General features: G+C 34.2%; 1 protein-coding gene and 1 pseudogene across 2 annotated transcripts; both read left to right on the top strand.

Annotated features, from left to right (window-relative positions):
- Window positions 1-4080: 4080 nt before the first annotated feature.
- On the top strand, window positions 4081-5672 carry LOC130975321 (peroxisome biogenesis protein 7-like; annotated as a pseudogene).
- A 1673-nt stretch (window positions 5673-7345) lies between these two features.
- On the top strand, window positions 7346-14024 carry LOC130976680 (uncharacterized). Of its 2 annotated transcripts, none has more exons than XM_057901593.1 (11): window positions 7346-7927; window positions 9099-9307; window positions 9687-9728; window positions 9845-9989; window positions 10194-10423; window positions 10900-10957; window positions 11610-11687; window positions 11846-11934; window positions 12268-12349; window positions 13140-13331; window positions 13427-14024. In XM_057901593.1, exons 2-11 carry the CDS (start codon window positions 9141-9143, stop codon window positions 13598-13600), a joined length of 1257 nt encoding a protein of 418 aa, XP_057757576.1. In that variant the 5' UTR covers window positions 7346-7927; window positions 9099-9140; the 3' UTR covers window positions 13601-14024. The 2 variants fall into 2 exon arrangements, with proteins under 2 accessions (XP_057757576.1, XP_057757577.1); XM_057901594.1 differs by having other exon boundaries at window positions 9035-9307.
- Window positions 14025-16095: the final 2071 nt, after the last annotated feature.

Below are 16095 nucleotides of genomic sequence, written 5' to 3'. Positions count from 1 at the left end.
TTTTTGTATTTGTAAAATTATTTATGTATTTTATTCAAATTCTTGTAAGAATATTTGAATAATTATTCAAAACATATATATAAAAAATAAGATAAAAATTAAATTTCTCGAATTTCTTAATTTTTTTAAATATTGGTCGTTGACAAAAACATACAAAAAAATCTATTTAGCATAAAATTGTTAAATTTTAAAAATAAAATATTTTATTTTTCTAATTATTCTTAAAAAACATTCTATCAAAATTTGAATTCTAAAATAATTTTAAAAAATATATGAGTAAATATGAAATATGAATTATATTCGACAAAAATATTAGATCGTTGAATGTTTATTCACTACAAGGGAACCGGGTGTTACCTGCGGTAAAATACCAGTCTTTTTTCCAGAGCACTGCTGTTCGAGTGAGCTGCTGCAGTTCTTCATGCGTTTTGATGGTCCACCTCTAATAGATTCAAAATGGTTGCCCTCTGTTCCAACCACATCTAATAATCTTATTGTCGGCCCAAATTGTCAGCTGTTCTCCCCAACCGCTCCAAATTGCCTGATTTGTTGCGATTCCTGCTGCGTAAATACTCCCCCGCTCCAAATAAACTGAATCGAGGCGGTATTGGGCCCTCACCGCAGCAGATAACTTTGGGGGGAAGGGGGTTTTGCCTCACTAAAATACCCAGACCAAATTTATTTTGCGCCATAACCTTCAAGTATTTGGCGCGAGAACCCTTCGTCAGAGCCAAGGTATAGCAATCACTGGTCTCCTTCTCCGTCGTCCTTACCCTTTCCTCTGTCAGATCCAACGGAGTCCGCTCCATCGTTGTTCTGGTCACCAGGCTCCTCCCTCAGCCGTGTAGCTCCCGTGCACAAAGGTGAAGAAGAAGGGGTCGTCGGAGTCTTCTCCTTCTGCTGTGCATGTGTGTGTCGTCGTCGGCGTCATCCCAATCCATCCGTCCCTGTGTCATCCTTGGCAGCCTTCTCCCTTTTGGCGGTGCTTCGCGTTGCCGATTGCAATAGACTCTCCTCTCAGTGGTATGTTCCTCTCCCTCGTCCCAATTTAAGTTTCGGGGCTGTTGAGAAAATTTTTCTTGCATGAATTTAATCTTTATGCTTTCTAAATTTTGTTTTGAACAACGTTCTTTGATTAATTTTGGCCAAATTTTTCTTCAATTTAACACTCAGATTGAATTTCCCCAATATCTGAACCCATGAGTCTTGATGTGTTTGTGTACATTGCTACGGCTCGATTAGCATGTGCTGCTCTACAGTTTCCTAAGACAATTTTATGACCTGGATTCTTGAAAATTCTCTAAGTTGTTTAGATTTGAAATAATGTAAATAAATCAAGACGACTGCATTTTATCTGTTACCTTTTTCCTCCCTCCTCGCCCCACCATACAAACTGAACTTAAACCCAAACCCTCTATTTATCTTTCTATCTGAATTTATTTTACAATCCTTTAATTTTTTCCATTTATATTTCTCAATCTTTTCTGGGTCGAAGTTGAATTTGTGTGGCGAGGGCTTCTGGTGAGTTCATTGCTCTTTTTTCGTTTGTTGTTCGGTGTGGTAGTTCAATAGCTGCTTCGATTAATTTTTGTATGAGTTTTAAATTGAGCTAATTACAATAGAACGTTATCTTTTAAAATCAAAGTAGAACAACTGACATAGTATTAATGAAATTATATTTTATAGTGTTGATTAATAAGACTCTGAATAGTCTTCATCATTAGAAGTTGGAGATGTTTGTGTTTTTAAGCTCATCAATGAAAAAGATCTGCTTGATGTTCATATTTGTAGAGCCCAATGCTAGGGTAATGTATTATAACTTCAGGAACTAAGAGCTCATAATTCTTAGATAAGGTTAATTTCGATTAGATGTAACCCCTTTTTTTCCCTTACTGTTGAATCAAACTTTTATATTTGGTTTGGACTAGTTATATATATGTATGAACTAAGTATTTTAATTTTATTTCCTTGTTTTGTCACTTCATGATTAAATTATTATCTTCTCAAAGTGAAAGACAAGGTTGCGTTTCGTATAAAGATAAGAAAAAGTGAGGCAGAATTTTTCATGGATTTGATTCAAAATTGTAAAATTTGAACAAATTGGAGAGGTTAAGAATTCTGTTAACATAATTTTTTAGTCTTTTCCACATTTGAGAACCTTATTGATACATTAAAGATAAACCATTTTTAACTGCAACTAGCACTTAATCCTCTATAACTTCCGTTGCTGTCATCTTCTTTCGGTTTTTCAATTAACTTGTCTTCTTACCAGAGACTGTAACTATGTCTATGAACAAGAAGAACATCCATGGCTTCCTCTAGTTTACAAAGAAACAAGCATTCTCCTTTCTCTGTGATCTGTTTTAAATGTTTATTTTCCATGGTTTTAATCTCAAGATCTCTCATCAGCTTATCAATATCTTGGCTATCATTGTTCAATGTTTCCTCTCATTCTCGGAGTTAAATTCTGACTTTCTCTGAACTTAATTTGTTTACATTGAATCAGGTTCTTTGACGAGTGGGTACATCGGAGTTCTTGAATAATTTACTTGGGGTGTATTTCTGTACCTGCAATTGTGACAGGTATTATCAATGGAGTAGAACTTATAAGTCTTGCACAAAGTCTTTTCGGGAATTTAGTAAGTATTCATTTTTAATCTAAAGACTTATAAATTAATGGCAAACCACTCCACATATCTATTTGTTCTATTATTCAAGATGTTCTACCAACCTGATTCAGTAAATTTAATTCTGCATTATTATTATAAATGTAATCTTAGTGATTGAACTTGGTAGGGATGAATATGGTATTTCGTTACTTAAGACTGAAATAATGACATTGAAAGATTCCATTGACACTGAGGAAGATGCCCTGTCTTCATTATTTTGATGAGCATGGAGTTATATGAGACGTTATATTCTTACTGATTGACTCATTAGTGATATTTTTAGTGATTGACTCATTAGTGAGGTTGTAATTCAAATTGGTCCACTTTAATCCTTTTCTTCTTGATTTGGTCCCAATTTACTGTTTTGTTTTGTGTTAGTGATCTTACTCGTACCTGGCCTCCCTGTGGTAGCTTTTCTTCTTCCCAGGTTTGCCTAATTGAATTGCTTTTAGTAATTCCACTTAGTTATTGGATGAAACAGGTTTATTTTATTGCCATGGTGTCATTTGCCATTTTATTTTATTCCATTTCATTTTATTACACTATTTTAGAGGAGCATACTAATAATTCTTTTGACTTTCTAACATTTTCCAAACAGTCCATGCTCCTGTTAGTAAAGAGATGATAAAGCATTTTGTGAATTTTTGGCTTTTCTTGTCTTCATGGTAGACCAAGTGAAAGTGACTTATATATTACTGCAAAAGATTTTATCTTCTTTTCTATTATTAGAACAATTGATAACAAGTTAATGAAATTTGTATAACCCAAAAACTGTACCTCTGACTTAGTGATGTGCATTAAGCTGTTTTCTTAATTTATTGTATTTTATTTTTCTGTTTCAAAGGCCAATGATTAGTTTAGTATTAGCCAGACTCCAGTCTTTGCTAATGACTTGCACCTATAAAACTGGTCAAAATTAGCTGTAACAATTATTTTTTTATCAGATGTTTAATGTGGTTAAATGTTCATGTTCATTGATACTAAAAAATCTAATTTCTAGGTTAATGTGAATTTTGCTTATTTCTCATAATATGGGCATTTGTTTATTTTCTGATGATATGAATCTCCCTTATTTTTCTCTTTTCATTTTCAAGGGAAACAATGAAACAAAGAGTTTTGTTTTCCATTGTTCTGCATCTGTCACAATTCAATTGCATCTTTATGGTTATTTTTGGCTGCACAAGATTAAATATATTTATAGTTACTTTCACATGTATATATAACTAGCTAGTTACTACAAAATTAGAAGCTTTATGTGCAAATTTAAAGTTTAAAGTGGTCCTACACACTTTATTCAAGCTTTATGTGTTGAATTGCGCTTGGTATTTCAGTGCTGCAGATTGGAGATATGCTGCGGAGCAGTTTGTGAAGAAACTTTCTGATATGCTGCAGATTGGTATTTCAATATTGACTCCGTCTAAAAAATACTTTAAATTTTAAAATTAACCCTACCACCAATCATCTTCAACTTTCAACCTCTTACTATGCAATCCTCACCTTTTCTTGGGACGACATCGTCAAGCTTTGGACCCTCGATTGCCCTTCCTCCCTCTGCACCTTCAAGGAACACTCCTATTGCGTCTACTCCGCTGTATAAAACCCTCGCTATGCCGACGTCTTCACGTCTGCCTCCGGCGACTACACCTTCCACGTGTGGGATGTCATGAACCTTCATCCTCCATGGTGTTCCCTCCTCACAAATTTGAGGTGCTAACTTGCGATTGGAACAAGTACGATGACTACATAATTGTGACTCTTTCAGTGGATAAAAGCATCAAGGTTTGGGATGTGAAAATCTTTAGGGTTTCGATTGCGGTTATGAACGGGTATGTGGTGAGGAAGGTGAGGTTTTCGCCTGCTTGCGGAATTGGATGGTGTCTTGCTCTTATGATATGACGGTTTGTGTTTTGAATTTCATGGTGGACTATGTGCTTATGAGTCGATACTATCATCACATGGAGTTCGCTGTTGGCATGATATAAGTGTTTTTGTTGAAGGCTTGATGGCCAGCACTGGCTGGATGAGCTTGTTTATGTTTGGCAGCATGGCACTAATAAAATTTTGTTAGGTCAGAGCACGGCATAGCAAGAGTTGAAGGTTGAAATGATTGGTGGTAGGGTTAGTTTTAGAATTTAACATATTTTTTAAATGGAATCAACAAAATTTAAGGGTTGAATATTTTTGTTGAACATAATTCATCTTTTATGAATATAAAGTACATTTAATTTTTCCATAATCAATTTTGTCATTGTCTGAATCTTTTATAATGAGAAATAGCTATTTACTCAAAATATATATATTTAACATTAGATAAATTTATTAACAAAAGTCGAATATTTTGTAGTTTACCCAAAAGTAAAAGTAATAAAAGGCATAAAACTTGTTGGGCTGATCCGTTTTATTCGCCAGACTAAAAATTTGGAGTGAACACCCAGCCCGGTCCCTGTCCTTTTATTCGATGGACATCACGGCCCTTGTCCAAAAAAAGGGACATATCGGTCCCTGTCATACTTTTATGAGACATCCTGGTCCTTCCGTCATCTCCCCTGACCAAAACAGACGGAATTTGCTTACGTGTCAGTTAACGTTGTTGAGTTGGAGGTTAATAGTCTGTTAAGTTCTACGTGGCCATTAAAAAATGGACAGGGGTCGATTTGTCCCCCTTTGGAGACCTAAAACTACGTCGTTTTAGTGGTTCTCGCCATGTGCTATTAGGGAATGGTAAGGAGTCGTTCTGTCCCGCTGTAGAAACCAAAAACTACCTCGTTTTTAGTCTTCACTGAAACACAATGGTTTGAAAGTGATTCGACGCTGCTAATCTCTCACTCTTCTCCCAACCCAAATACAAACCCTATGAGACCATGAGCGTTGTTCATCATCAAACCCACGAAGTAGAGACGATTCAAGCTGGGGCCTAAATTCTTGTGGGAGTGCTAGAGTTCCGAGGAAGAAGAAATGGGTTGCCCCAATTTGTTATTGTGGTTCTCATGCAATATTGTTAATGTCAGGGATGGTGAAGAATCCAGACAGATTATTCTTTCGCTGCCCAAAATTCAAGGTAGTTTTTGAGGATTTGGCTAATTTTTTGTTTTCAATTTCTATTCCACAGATGATAACAAATGTTAAACTTTTTTGTAGACTGAAAAATGGCATTGCAACTTCTTTGCATGGTTAGATGATTATGTATCTTCATGTGGTGAGGATGCTAACAAGGCTGTCTCATTTGGGGTATCAAAGCAGAAGCAGAATCGATTGGAAGGCCATAGTTATATGGTGGATAACAAAGTTAATGAGTTGGAGAAAAGATTAATTGGTTTGGAGGATCAGTTAGATTACTGCAGACTGAAAATGGGTGAAAGTAGATGTATTAGGTATGGGTTTGATTTGTTAGCATTTTTGAGTGGGGTTGTAATTGCAAGCTTGTTTAGAGCAAGTGTGTAGGAATTTGATAGCTGAATTTTGGTATTTCACTGAGTTGAGTTGTGAACAACACTTTTGATGATGAATGAAGCAGAAATTATTGTGTTGAATTTGTAAAATTTGAACCATAGCCTGTGATGAATATGTTAAATCTCATCCATATATTGATAGATAATGGCATATATGTCATGACATAAATTTAACAAATATGCATGCTAGCTAAGTAGCACTAAGTATCTACAGTCAAAGAAAGATCTATGTTAATATATTGATAATTAAGGAATAGTACAGTTGTTGAAACAACTTAACACATAATATGCCATTCAAAATATGGGCAGCAACATGGCCCTGAGTCAGATAACTAAAATATAAGGATCTCAACCAAAAGCCCTATGTCTAAAACCAATAGTAGTAAGTAGCAAAACATAGAAGTTTTTTTGAAGAAAAACATGTGTCCTAAAAGCTTGTAGCCAAGATACAAAACAGCAACGAAAGGTACTCCAAGTTCACATCTTTTTTGGTTTCTACAGCGGGACAGAACGACCCCTTACCATTCTTTAATAGCATGTGGAGAGAACCACTAAAATGACGTAGTTTTAGGTATCCAAAAGGGGGATAAATCGACCCATGTTCATTTACTAATGGCCACGTGGAACTTAACAGACTATTAACCTCCAACTCAGCAACGTTAACTGACACGTAAGCAAGTTTCGTCTGTTTTGGTCAGGGGAGATGACGGAAGGACCGGGATGTCTCACAAAAGTATGGGACAAGGACCGATATGTCCCTTTTTTTACAAGGACCGTGATGTCCATCGAGAAAAAGAATAGGGACCGGGTTGGGTGTTCACTCAAAAATTTGAGAGTCCTCTACTTCATCTGCTTTAAAAGAGTGTAACTCCTCATAACTGCAAATTCAGTAGTCGCCGACTCCAATCCTTACTCAACTCTGTTTAAGAAGTCCTTATCTCCCTTTTTGTATCAAAACCTTCCATTGGACAACTTCTTTGTTCACATCAAAGGCCACCATCAGTGAATGTGATTAATTTGTTTTGTAATTTTTCAATAACTATTGTGATTTAAAAGAATAAAAAAACACAGTTGAATTTAAAAAAAAAAAAACTCTATCTCTAATTATCAAATTCGGCTCGATTCGATTGGTTTGACCGAAAATCCTGTCGGCCCGAATTAATCAAAACCCAGACCTTTAACCGGACCGGGTCATGCTTTTGCTTTCGTTCGGAAGTTGAAACGGCGTCATTTCTTGTGATGCCCTAGTCTGTCGGATCACCCAGCCCTCAACGTCTCTCTTCTCTGGACTCCTGGTGTCTCTTTCTCGTCGCTCTCTCCCTCAACCTCAAGCTCTCTCACCTCCGATCTCTGACTTCTCTCTCGGTCTCGCACTCACTGTCTCGGACCGAGGCTCGTCGTCGCGCTCTGTGTCGTCACTGTATCGAACTCTGTCCCCGCCTTCCACCTTCCTGCGCTCGCTTCGCCGGCGGCAGAAGAAGACGGAACCAGCATCTGGTCCCTCGGGTGGTGGTCATTGTCGTCTTCTTGCTTCGGGCCATCAGTTCAGCTGGTCAGCTTCCTTCACCGTCACCGTCTCGCTCCCAGTCGCGCCCCTTCCCCGCGATCGTCGTCGCCGCGGCAGAAGCAGCAAGTCCCGGGCAGGTCGTCGTCGTCGCTATCTGTCTCGTCACCGTCGTACTCCGACGCGCGCCTTCCCTGCGCTTGTTGTCGCCGGCAGCAGAGGCAGCAGGTCTCGGTGTGCTAGTCTTCGTTGTCGTTTTCTTGCTTCGAGCCTCGCCGTCAGCTTCCTTCGCTCAACCTGATTTGGTGTGTTCCAACAAATTCCCCCTTTCTTTCTGTTTCAATTTTGTTGCTGTAATTCATCACTGCACTTTGATTTTGTTGCTGAAAGTTGAATGTGTTGAGAACCTTGAATTTGTTGCTGTCTTGTTGAAATAATCACTTAGCTTAAATTTGTTCATTGCTGAATGAATTTGTTGTTCATTGAACGTTGAATAATCACTTAGTTAAATTTTTTTGTTGCTGAAAATCATCACTGAGTTGAATTTGTTACTGATTATCATCATTGAAGATTGAAGCTATTGTTGTCTCTGAAATAATCACTTATCTAAAGTTTTTGTTGCTGTAAATCATCTTCTGAGCTAAATCTTTAGTTGCTGAAAATTATTATAGTTGAATTTGTTGTTGAAAATGAGGTTCATCTTCTTTGCAACTAAGAATAAAATTGTTCAGTTAAATTGTTGTTTCCATGCTTTCTGTTTGTATTATTATGGATTATTCTTGGTATTGATTTGTGAAAAATACACAAATGTAGCTATAGATGCAATCAAAATGAAAGAAATGTTGGTCAAGCTTCAAATTTTTCCTAAGATATAGATGCCAACTTTCTTATTATTCCTTGGATTTGATTTACTGATTGTGTTATCTTTTGTTCTCTCTTGTTCATTTAAATTGAGAAAGTATTTTGTACTGGTGACTAGTATATTATCTCTTTTTGCATCATTAGTTATGTCTAAGAATTGATACTTGATTGTTATTAATATGTTTGTGAAGACATGCATTTTAAATTTTAACTTTTGAAGTTAATTTTATTTTTATAATTATATTTTTATTTAATTATGACCGGATCAATCAGGTAAATTACTGACCCACCGGTTGAACCAGTGATCCGGTGACCAAGTCATATGACCGGGTCAATTACCGATTTAGTTTTGATAACTATGGCTTTTATCTTGCCATTACCATTACAGATTTACAGTTGCTTGAACATACACTGATCTGGACTCTTCCTTGCTGACTTTTGTGAGATATCAGTCGTTTGATATGTATTTGACATTTGATTGTTTGAGAACAATCAGAAGATATTTTACAGTTTAATGGGAGTGACTTCTGGTGGCTGAATTTTGTATGCAGTTATGTAACGGTTCTTTGGTAGTGGAAGGAAATAAGCAATTGATCATTAGTTTCATATCTACAGGAACAACAAATTCGATAGATGCGAGAATAGCTTGATAGAAGGATGGAATTTTGCTTCCTAAGGATTTTAAAGCTCACTATGAAAGTACTCGTGATGTTATTGCTATTTCTGGGCAATATCAAGAACTCTGCAGCATATTTTTCATCGTCTTCTGAGGCTACCATGCATACTAATAATTGGGCTGTTCTGGTCTGCACATCACGCTTCTGGTAAATCAAGGCTTCATCTTTACTTTATCCAAATTCCTTTTGAACAATGGTATGTTACTGTTTTATAAGCTTCAAAGCTTCCTGATTCTAATTATATGAATATTAATAAAAGCATTTCATAGCTACCTAATGTTTCATGTTAGTTTTCTCTAGTTTCTTTGCTAAGCATCTTAGTTCTTCTAGCGGTTTGGCGACAATAAATGTGAATGATGTATATAGGATACTCGGCGAAAAGTTTTCAAAATTGTTTACCAAGCACCGACGGCTTTTTTCCCTAGCTTAGAGAGTAGATTTAAACTGATGTTTGTATTGGACTATTGTTAACATCGTAATTCTATGACAAGGCTAGTATACTAAGCACGCTGCTTCCCATTTTCAGGTTTAACTATCGACATATGGCAAATACGTTGTCACTGTATAGGTAAATGTTCAACTTTAGTTTTATTTTTAATTTTTTAAAATTATGGTTGGTACTGATCATTTGATCATTACAAATTCTTTCTCTTTTAATGATAATAAATAATTTCTCTCATTCAGGACAGTTAAGCGGCTAGGAATACCTGATGAGAGGATTATACTCATGCTAGCAGATGACATGGCATGTAATGCAAGAAACAAGTACCCTGCGCAAGTTTTTAATAACGAAAACCATAGACTTAACCTGTATGGGGACAATGTTGAGGTGAGTTTTTGAGGTATGCATTATGCCTGACTCTTCTATAGGGCATAGATGGGACAATGATTATTGTTAGGTTTGCCTTTGTCTTATTACAAACTTCTGATCTTGTAACATTTGGAAGCTAAAATATTTGCATCTTTCCAATTTTTTCTATGGCTCCCATATGTAGTCTTTAAGAAGGTGATGATTTTTCCTGCAACCCATCAGGTAGATTATCGTGGTTATGAAGTGACAGTTGAAAACTTTCTGCGTGTGCTTACTGGACGTCATGAGACTGCTGTTCCAAGGTCCAAGCGACTTCTTAGTGATGAAGGAAGTCATATTCTCCTCTATATGACAGGGCACGGTGGTGATGAGTTTTTGAAGTTTCAGGATTCAGAAGAACTTCAGAGTCATGATTTAGCTGATGCTGTGAAGCAAATGAAAGAGAAGGGCAGGTCTTGAATTCCTATTTAACTTATTATTTGTAACCATCATAATTTGTATGAATGAAAGTAATAAAAAAATTTGGGGTATAAAATTTGTTCGATGAGAAGGAAAAAATAATTCAAGAGTAGGGAGAATAAAGAATACCTTTTAACAATCTAAAATGGGGGAAAAGAATGGAACATAGCTTCTCAATCCCCAATGCATGCAGACTAAGGAGTATGGACTCTTTGTACATGTACCTATTTTGCTGAGAATAAGGATCTTGATGGTGACTTTATCAATATGATTCCATGAATTCAGGAACCTTTTTCTATTCTTATCTATTTTAACTAAGAAAATCTACATGAATATTGTCCTTTTCACTATAAGTTATAGGAGTCTAATTTATCTCAGTTACCTTTATATTTACAAGTCATTGACATATCGAATCATAATTATTATGTTGGATTAAGAACTCATTTTTTGAACATTTGGGATTTATTAGGTTTAAGGAACTGCTGATAATGGTGGACACTTGCCAAGCTTCTACACTCTTCTCTCAGGTTAAACATTGATTTTGACATGGTTGTTTGGATTTTTAGGAGCTTCCATAATTTTTATGCCAATTCTCATGGAAAAAGAGTGATGTGATCCTAAGTATTCATTGTCCAGGTTAAGAGTGGTCTCTGTCTAAGTCAAATGAACCCTTGTGTTTCTCTATATATTTCATGTTGCTGTTGAATGCTTGCAGTTGGTGGAAGTGCTATATTTTCAATGATTAGAGAAACATTAGATGTGTTGTGGTACAAAGAAATCTGGAGCTTGGAGCTGTTATATTTATTTGTTGTTAGAAGTTTAGCTGTTGTTGTTAGCTTCTTGAACATCCCTAGAGCAATTGTGTAATCTTTTTGAATGGGGAGATTTACAAATATCCTGGTCTGATAATGATGTTAATCTATTTTATAGCTAATTGCATAACCAATTTTTTGGTATATTATATATTTCATTCAGTGTTAAACATCATATTGTGAAGTACAAAGATTTTGTATCTTACTTTTATTCTCCTAATCTAGTTTTGATTTCTTCCTAGGATAAAGGGATGCTCTTAGCTTCTACTATCGATGCATTTTTAACATATTTATGTTCTTGGAAGCCACTCTATTTCACAAGTGTCCTATATATATTGCTGACTAGATTCATTTTTCTGGGTTGCAGCTTCGATCACCTGGAGTTCTGGCAATTGGAAGTAGCATGAAAGGAGAGAATTCATATTCACATCACTTGGATTCAGACGTATGTATTAATTTGACATTGTTAACCAACTTGTGAAAAGCACATAGAAGTATTTGACATAATATGCTACAGTTTATCCATTGGCTTTCTTCATGTTTGGCTCCAAAGGTAGCAAACTAAAATTCCCTTTTGTACTTGCACTTTAAAATATCACACAGGTTGGTGTTTCAGTTGTTGATCGTTTCACTTTCTACACACTTGCCTTCTTTGAGAGGCTGAATATTTATGACAATGCCTCATTGAGCAGGTACATACAAGAATGTTCTTTATATATATTTTCAGGAACTATTTTATCCATGCTAATGTGTCTCCCTAGTATGTGTATCTATTGTCTTGTACATTCTTTTAATTGCATTTCACTTTCTATACGTTTTGGTGCAATTCATCATAACTTTTTAATAATTCTCCAAAAAATTCATTGATCTGTGCTGATTAAAATAATTGGCCTACGTTTAACAAGAATTTTTCTCACTCTTATTTATTGAGAAAGTTGGTAATCATGAATGGCTGAAATTCCCGCCAAAATTATATATTCACAGCTAGCTTGTTTACTTTGCAAATTTTTATGCTTTGTTTGCAGTCTTTTCAATTCGTATAATCCGAATCTGTTGATGTCAACTGCTTACTACAGAAGGGACCTATACCAACGCCATTTAGAAGAGGTAATAAACATTGTGGATGTAATTTGATTCCTTTGCTTTGCGTCTGACGAAGTGCTTCTACCTGGTAGTGTATGTGATGTTTCCACTTGGTTAAATTTGATTGCTCTCTTGACAACCAATAAGATCTTTCTTGAATTAAGATCCAACATTATTGCAAACTTATTCCACTCCATTTAAGTATCATTTACAATCTGTATTCTGGTCTTGAAGTTCAGTGATGTTTCTACTATTTCCTGATTTAAGTCCAATTTGTATCATATTTGTTGTAATAGACTATAAATCACTTTGTCAAGCTACTACTTAACTAAACTAGTTGGAAAAGCCAATCCACATTTATGTAGTAGGTTTACTGCTTTGAGACATCATGAGAAAGCTGAGCTTCATGAAGTTACACGGGAATGGTGGGTTTGATTTAATGTGTTTATTCTACATTGTAATCGTTGTGCTTTATACATGGCTTGTAAGTAGAGTGGAGACCTCTTCCTTGTGGACACATTTTGATGGATTGAGTGATTTCCGTCCCTCCATCAATAATAAAACCGTGGGGCCCGGAGTGCCAAAGTAAACAATATCCACAAGCGGGTGGGCTGAGCTGTTACAGCATTCCTATAGCTATAGCTAGACTGCTGGAGGTAGAGGGAGACTTGGGAAAACCATAGGAGGAACTATAAAAGAATGCTTTAAACATAAATATGATATCTGATAGAACAATTTCGTGGTGTTTGATTCATGTAACAGACTCCATTTAGTAGAACAATGCTCAGTTGTCTTTTTGCTTTACTTTTTCTAGGTACCTGTGACAAACTTCTTTGGCTCTGTGATGGAAACAATACACACTGATTCAGCATATACATCCTTGACAAATAAAAATTTTGGGGGAGCTAAAACCAAAACATTTTTGGGTCAATCTTTCTCCAGCAGTGACATAAATTCTGTGAGAAACTCTGATGATGAAGATCAATTCAATAATTTAACTGCAGAGGTAACTCACCCCCTCTTCTCTTTTGGTAGCAATTGAGAATTCAATATTCCCTTGGCTAGGGTTATGTTTACTCTACTTATATCTGGCTGGAACAGGAAGATCAACACGATGAAGCTGGACAGTGTATTTTCTGTGCCATGGATAGTGGACATCTGTGGAGTTTTATTCTCGGCAATGTTATTACACACGAAAGTGTTGATTTCTTTGTGTGCTATGGCCTGGTTTTAATGCTTCCTCTTTTGGTGTTTTCGACATGGCTATCATTGTAACTGGTTGAAGAAAACATTCTATAAGTCTCTAAGCTGAGTTCCATTGACGCCAGATGTCATGGTGGCTTGCTATGCAATTTCACACCATGAAGATTTATCAGGGCTTTTACTTGTACATGGGGGTATATGCACACTGAGAGAACTTCATAGTTGCGTAGCAGTTATATTATATTGGCTATTTTATCCTTGATGCAGAGTTGAGTTCTTCAGTTATAATGTGTTCCACGAACATGATCTTTCTCTCCATGAATACATTATAAATGAACCATCAAAAGATTTTAATGCTTATTGGGGGAGGTTATATATAGGTAGGCAGCTTTGTTTATCAGTAGTATCATTAAACGAATGGGAATTAGCCATACTTAAAATTAAAGTGGTTATTCATAGTGACTGAGGATAACATAAAACAGTGCATTTGGATTATCGTTTGCAAATGGATATTGATATATAGTTTTTGTAGAATAATTTTTTATAGAAATTAGATTAGATTGATGTCAAAGAAATTTGTGTTTGGATATAGGCTTTAAGAATGACTTCATATTCATGAACAAAAAAAAAAATTAAATACTGACATCAAATTCAAATATTAGAGATCTAACAAGCAGATTTATTTTGTTGGGTTATTAGGACTGCAAGTGGTGTGTAGTTTTCATTGATTAAACTTGTACGTATAACAATACCAAAAAAAAAAAAAATTGGTACGTTTAACTTAAAATCTTTTATTGTTGTTTGTTCTTTTCTTTTTTAGTAAGTATTGTTTTTATCCCTAATATTTATGATAAGTTTTAAAGTTGTCTCAAACGTTTAAATTATTCTATTTAAATTTCTAATATTTTAAAATTGTTTCAATGTTGTCCTGTCATTAATAAAATGTTAACAGAATTGACAGTAAGATAACATTAAGATAATTTTGCAACGTTAGAAACTTAAATAGAACGAAAATATTGGGAACAAAAACTCTTTGAAAAATTATCTAATCAGGTAAAATAACAGTGGATTTTAAAAAAATGAATTGCAATACAAATTCAGGATTTTTACTCATGTTTATAAAATGGCTAGTAGTTAAATTTTCGAGAAAGAAAAAAAATGGTACATACATGTAACAAAGTATAAATTATACCTTTTATTTCTAATATACTGAACTTTTTTAATATTTAATTTAATTAAATTATTTTTAACTTTTAAATAAATTTTAATTTTTTCTTCAATAATCTCGATTTTTTTAACTATAGATAGTTACTTAGTTTATTTTTTAATTTTGCTCTTAATCAAAAATAAATTTACTTAGAATGAACGTAATGTGATAAAGGATAAAATTTTAAAAATAAATTTATTTAGAATAAAAGTATTGTAATTAAAAGTAATTTACTTAAATATGATTAAAAAAATAATTGAATAATTATTTATTAGAAAAAATTGATATTATTACAGAATAAAATTAAAATTTATTTTAAAATTAAAAACAAAGTTTAATTAAATTAAACATTAAAAAAGTTTGGTACATTAGAGACAAAAGGATAATTTATATTTTGTTGTATATATATCATACTCTTTTTTTTCTACAAGTTTATGTACTAGCCATTCTATAAATATTCTATGATGAGTAAAATTTTTCAAGAGTAAAATTGAAAAAATAAGTCTACTTTCTAAGTAATGTGATTAAGAGTAATCTACTTAAATGTAATTAAAAGATAATTGTATAATTATATATTATAAAAAATGATAATATTAAAAGATAAAATTAAAATTTATTTGGGTAAACCACAAAAAATGCACTCAAATTGTCTTGATGCTAACAAAACTGCTCTAAAATTTCGTTATCCACAACAATGACCTCAAATAATTTAAGAATGTGTCAAAAATATCCAGTTGTGATCAAAGACCTACTCCATTAATGGAAAAAATGTTGTGTGACTTGTCAATGTCAAAGTCTCACTTGTCACATAGGAAGTTTTGTTTGCCACATCACTCTTTTCCGTTAATGTGAAACATCGAGAGTAATATCTTTTTATACATTTTTAAATAATTTGAGAATATTTTTGTCAATAATAATATTTGGAGACATTTTTGTCGGCGATAAAATAATTCGGGTGTATTTTTTGTGGTTTATCCAACTTATTTCAAAGTTAAAAATAAATTTTATGTAAATTAAACATTAAAGAAGTTCGGCACATTAGAGACAAAAAAAATTATAATTTATACATTATTGTATATATATTATGTTCTTTTTTTTTTCTTTTTTTCAAAAATTTATCTATTAGTCATTCTACAAGTATTTCATGATGAGTAAAAAGTTTTTTCATGACATAAAATAAAATAATTATTGTTTCCATAAAAAAAAGTTATTTTTATTTCTTGAGATATTTTTTTTGGATGCAGTAGCAAGTTAGCCCAACACTTCGTACTGAAGTTCATCCACAACATCAACAAATTTTGTAATTTCAACCTTAGTTTGCCTTTGTCAGCGGTGAACTTGCAGATACTCCCAAAGTTCG

Source organism: Arachis stenosperma, chromosome 4 (genome assembly GCF_014773155.1).
Source record: "Arachis stenosperma cultivar V10309 chromosome 4, arast.V10309.gnm1.PFL2, whole genome shotgun sequence".
NCBI lineage: Eukaryota > Viridiplantae > Streptophyta > Magnoliopsida > Fabales > Fabaceae > Arachis > Arachis stenosperma.
This window is presented reverse-complemented; position numbering and strand designations above follow the sequence as displayed.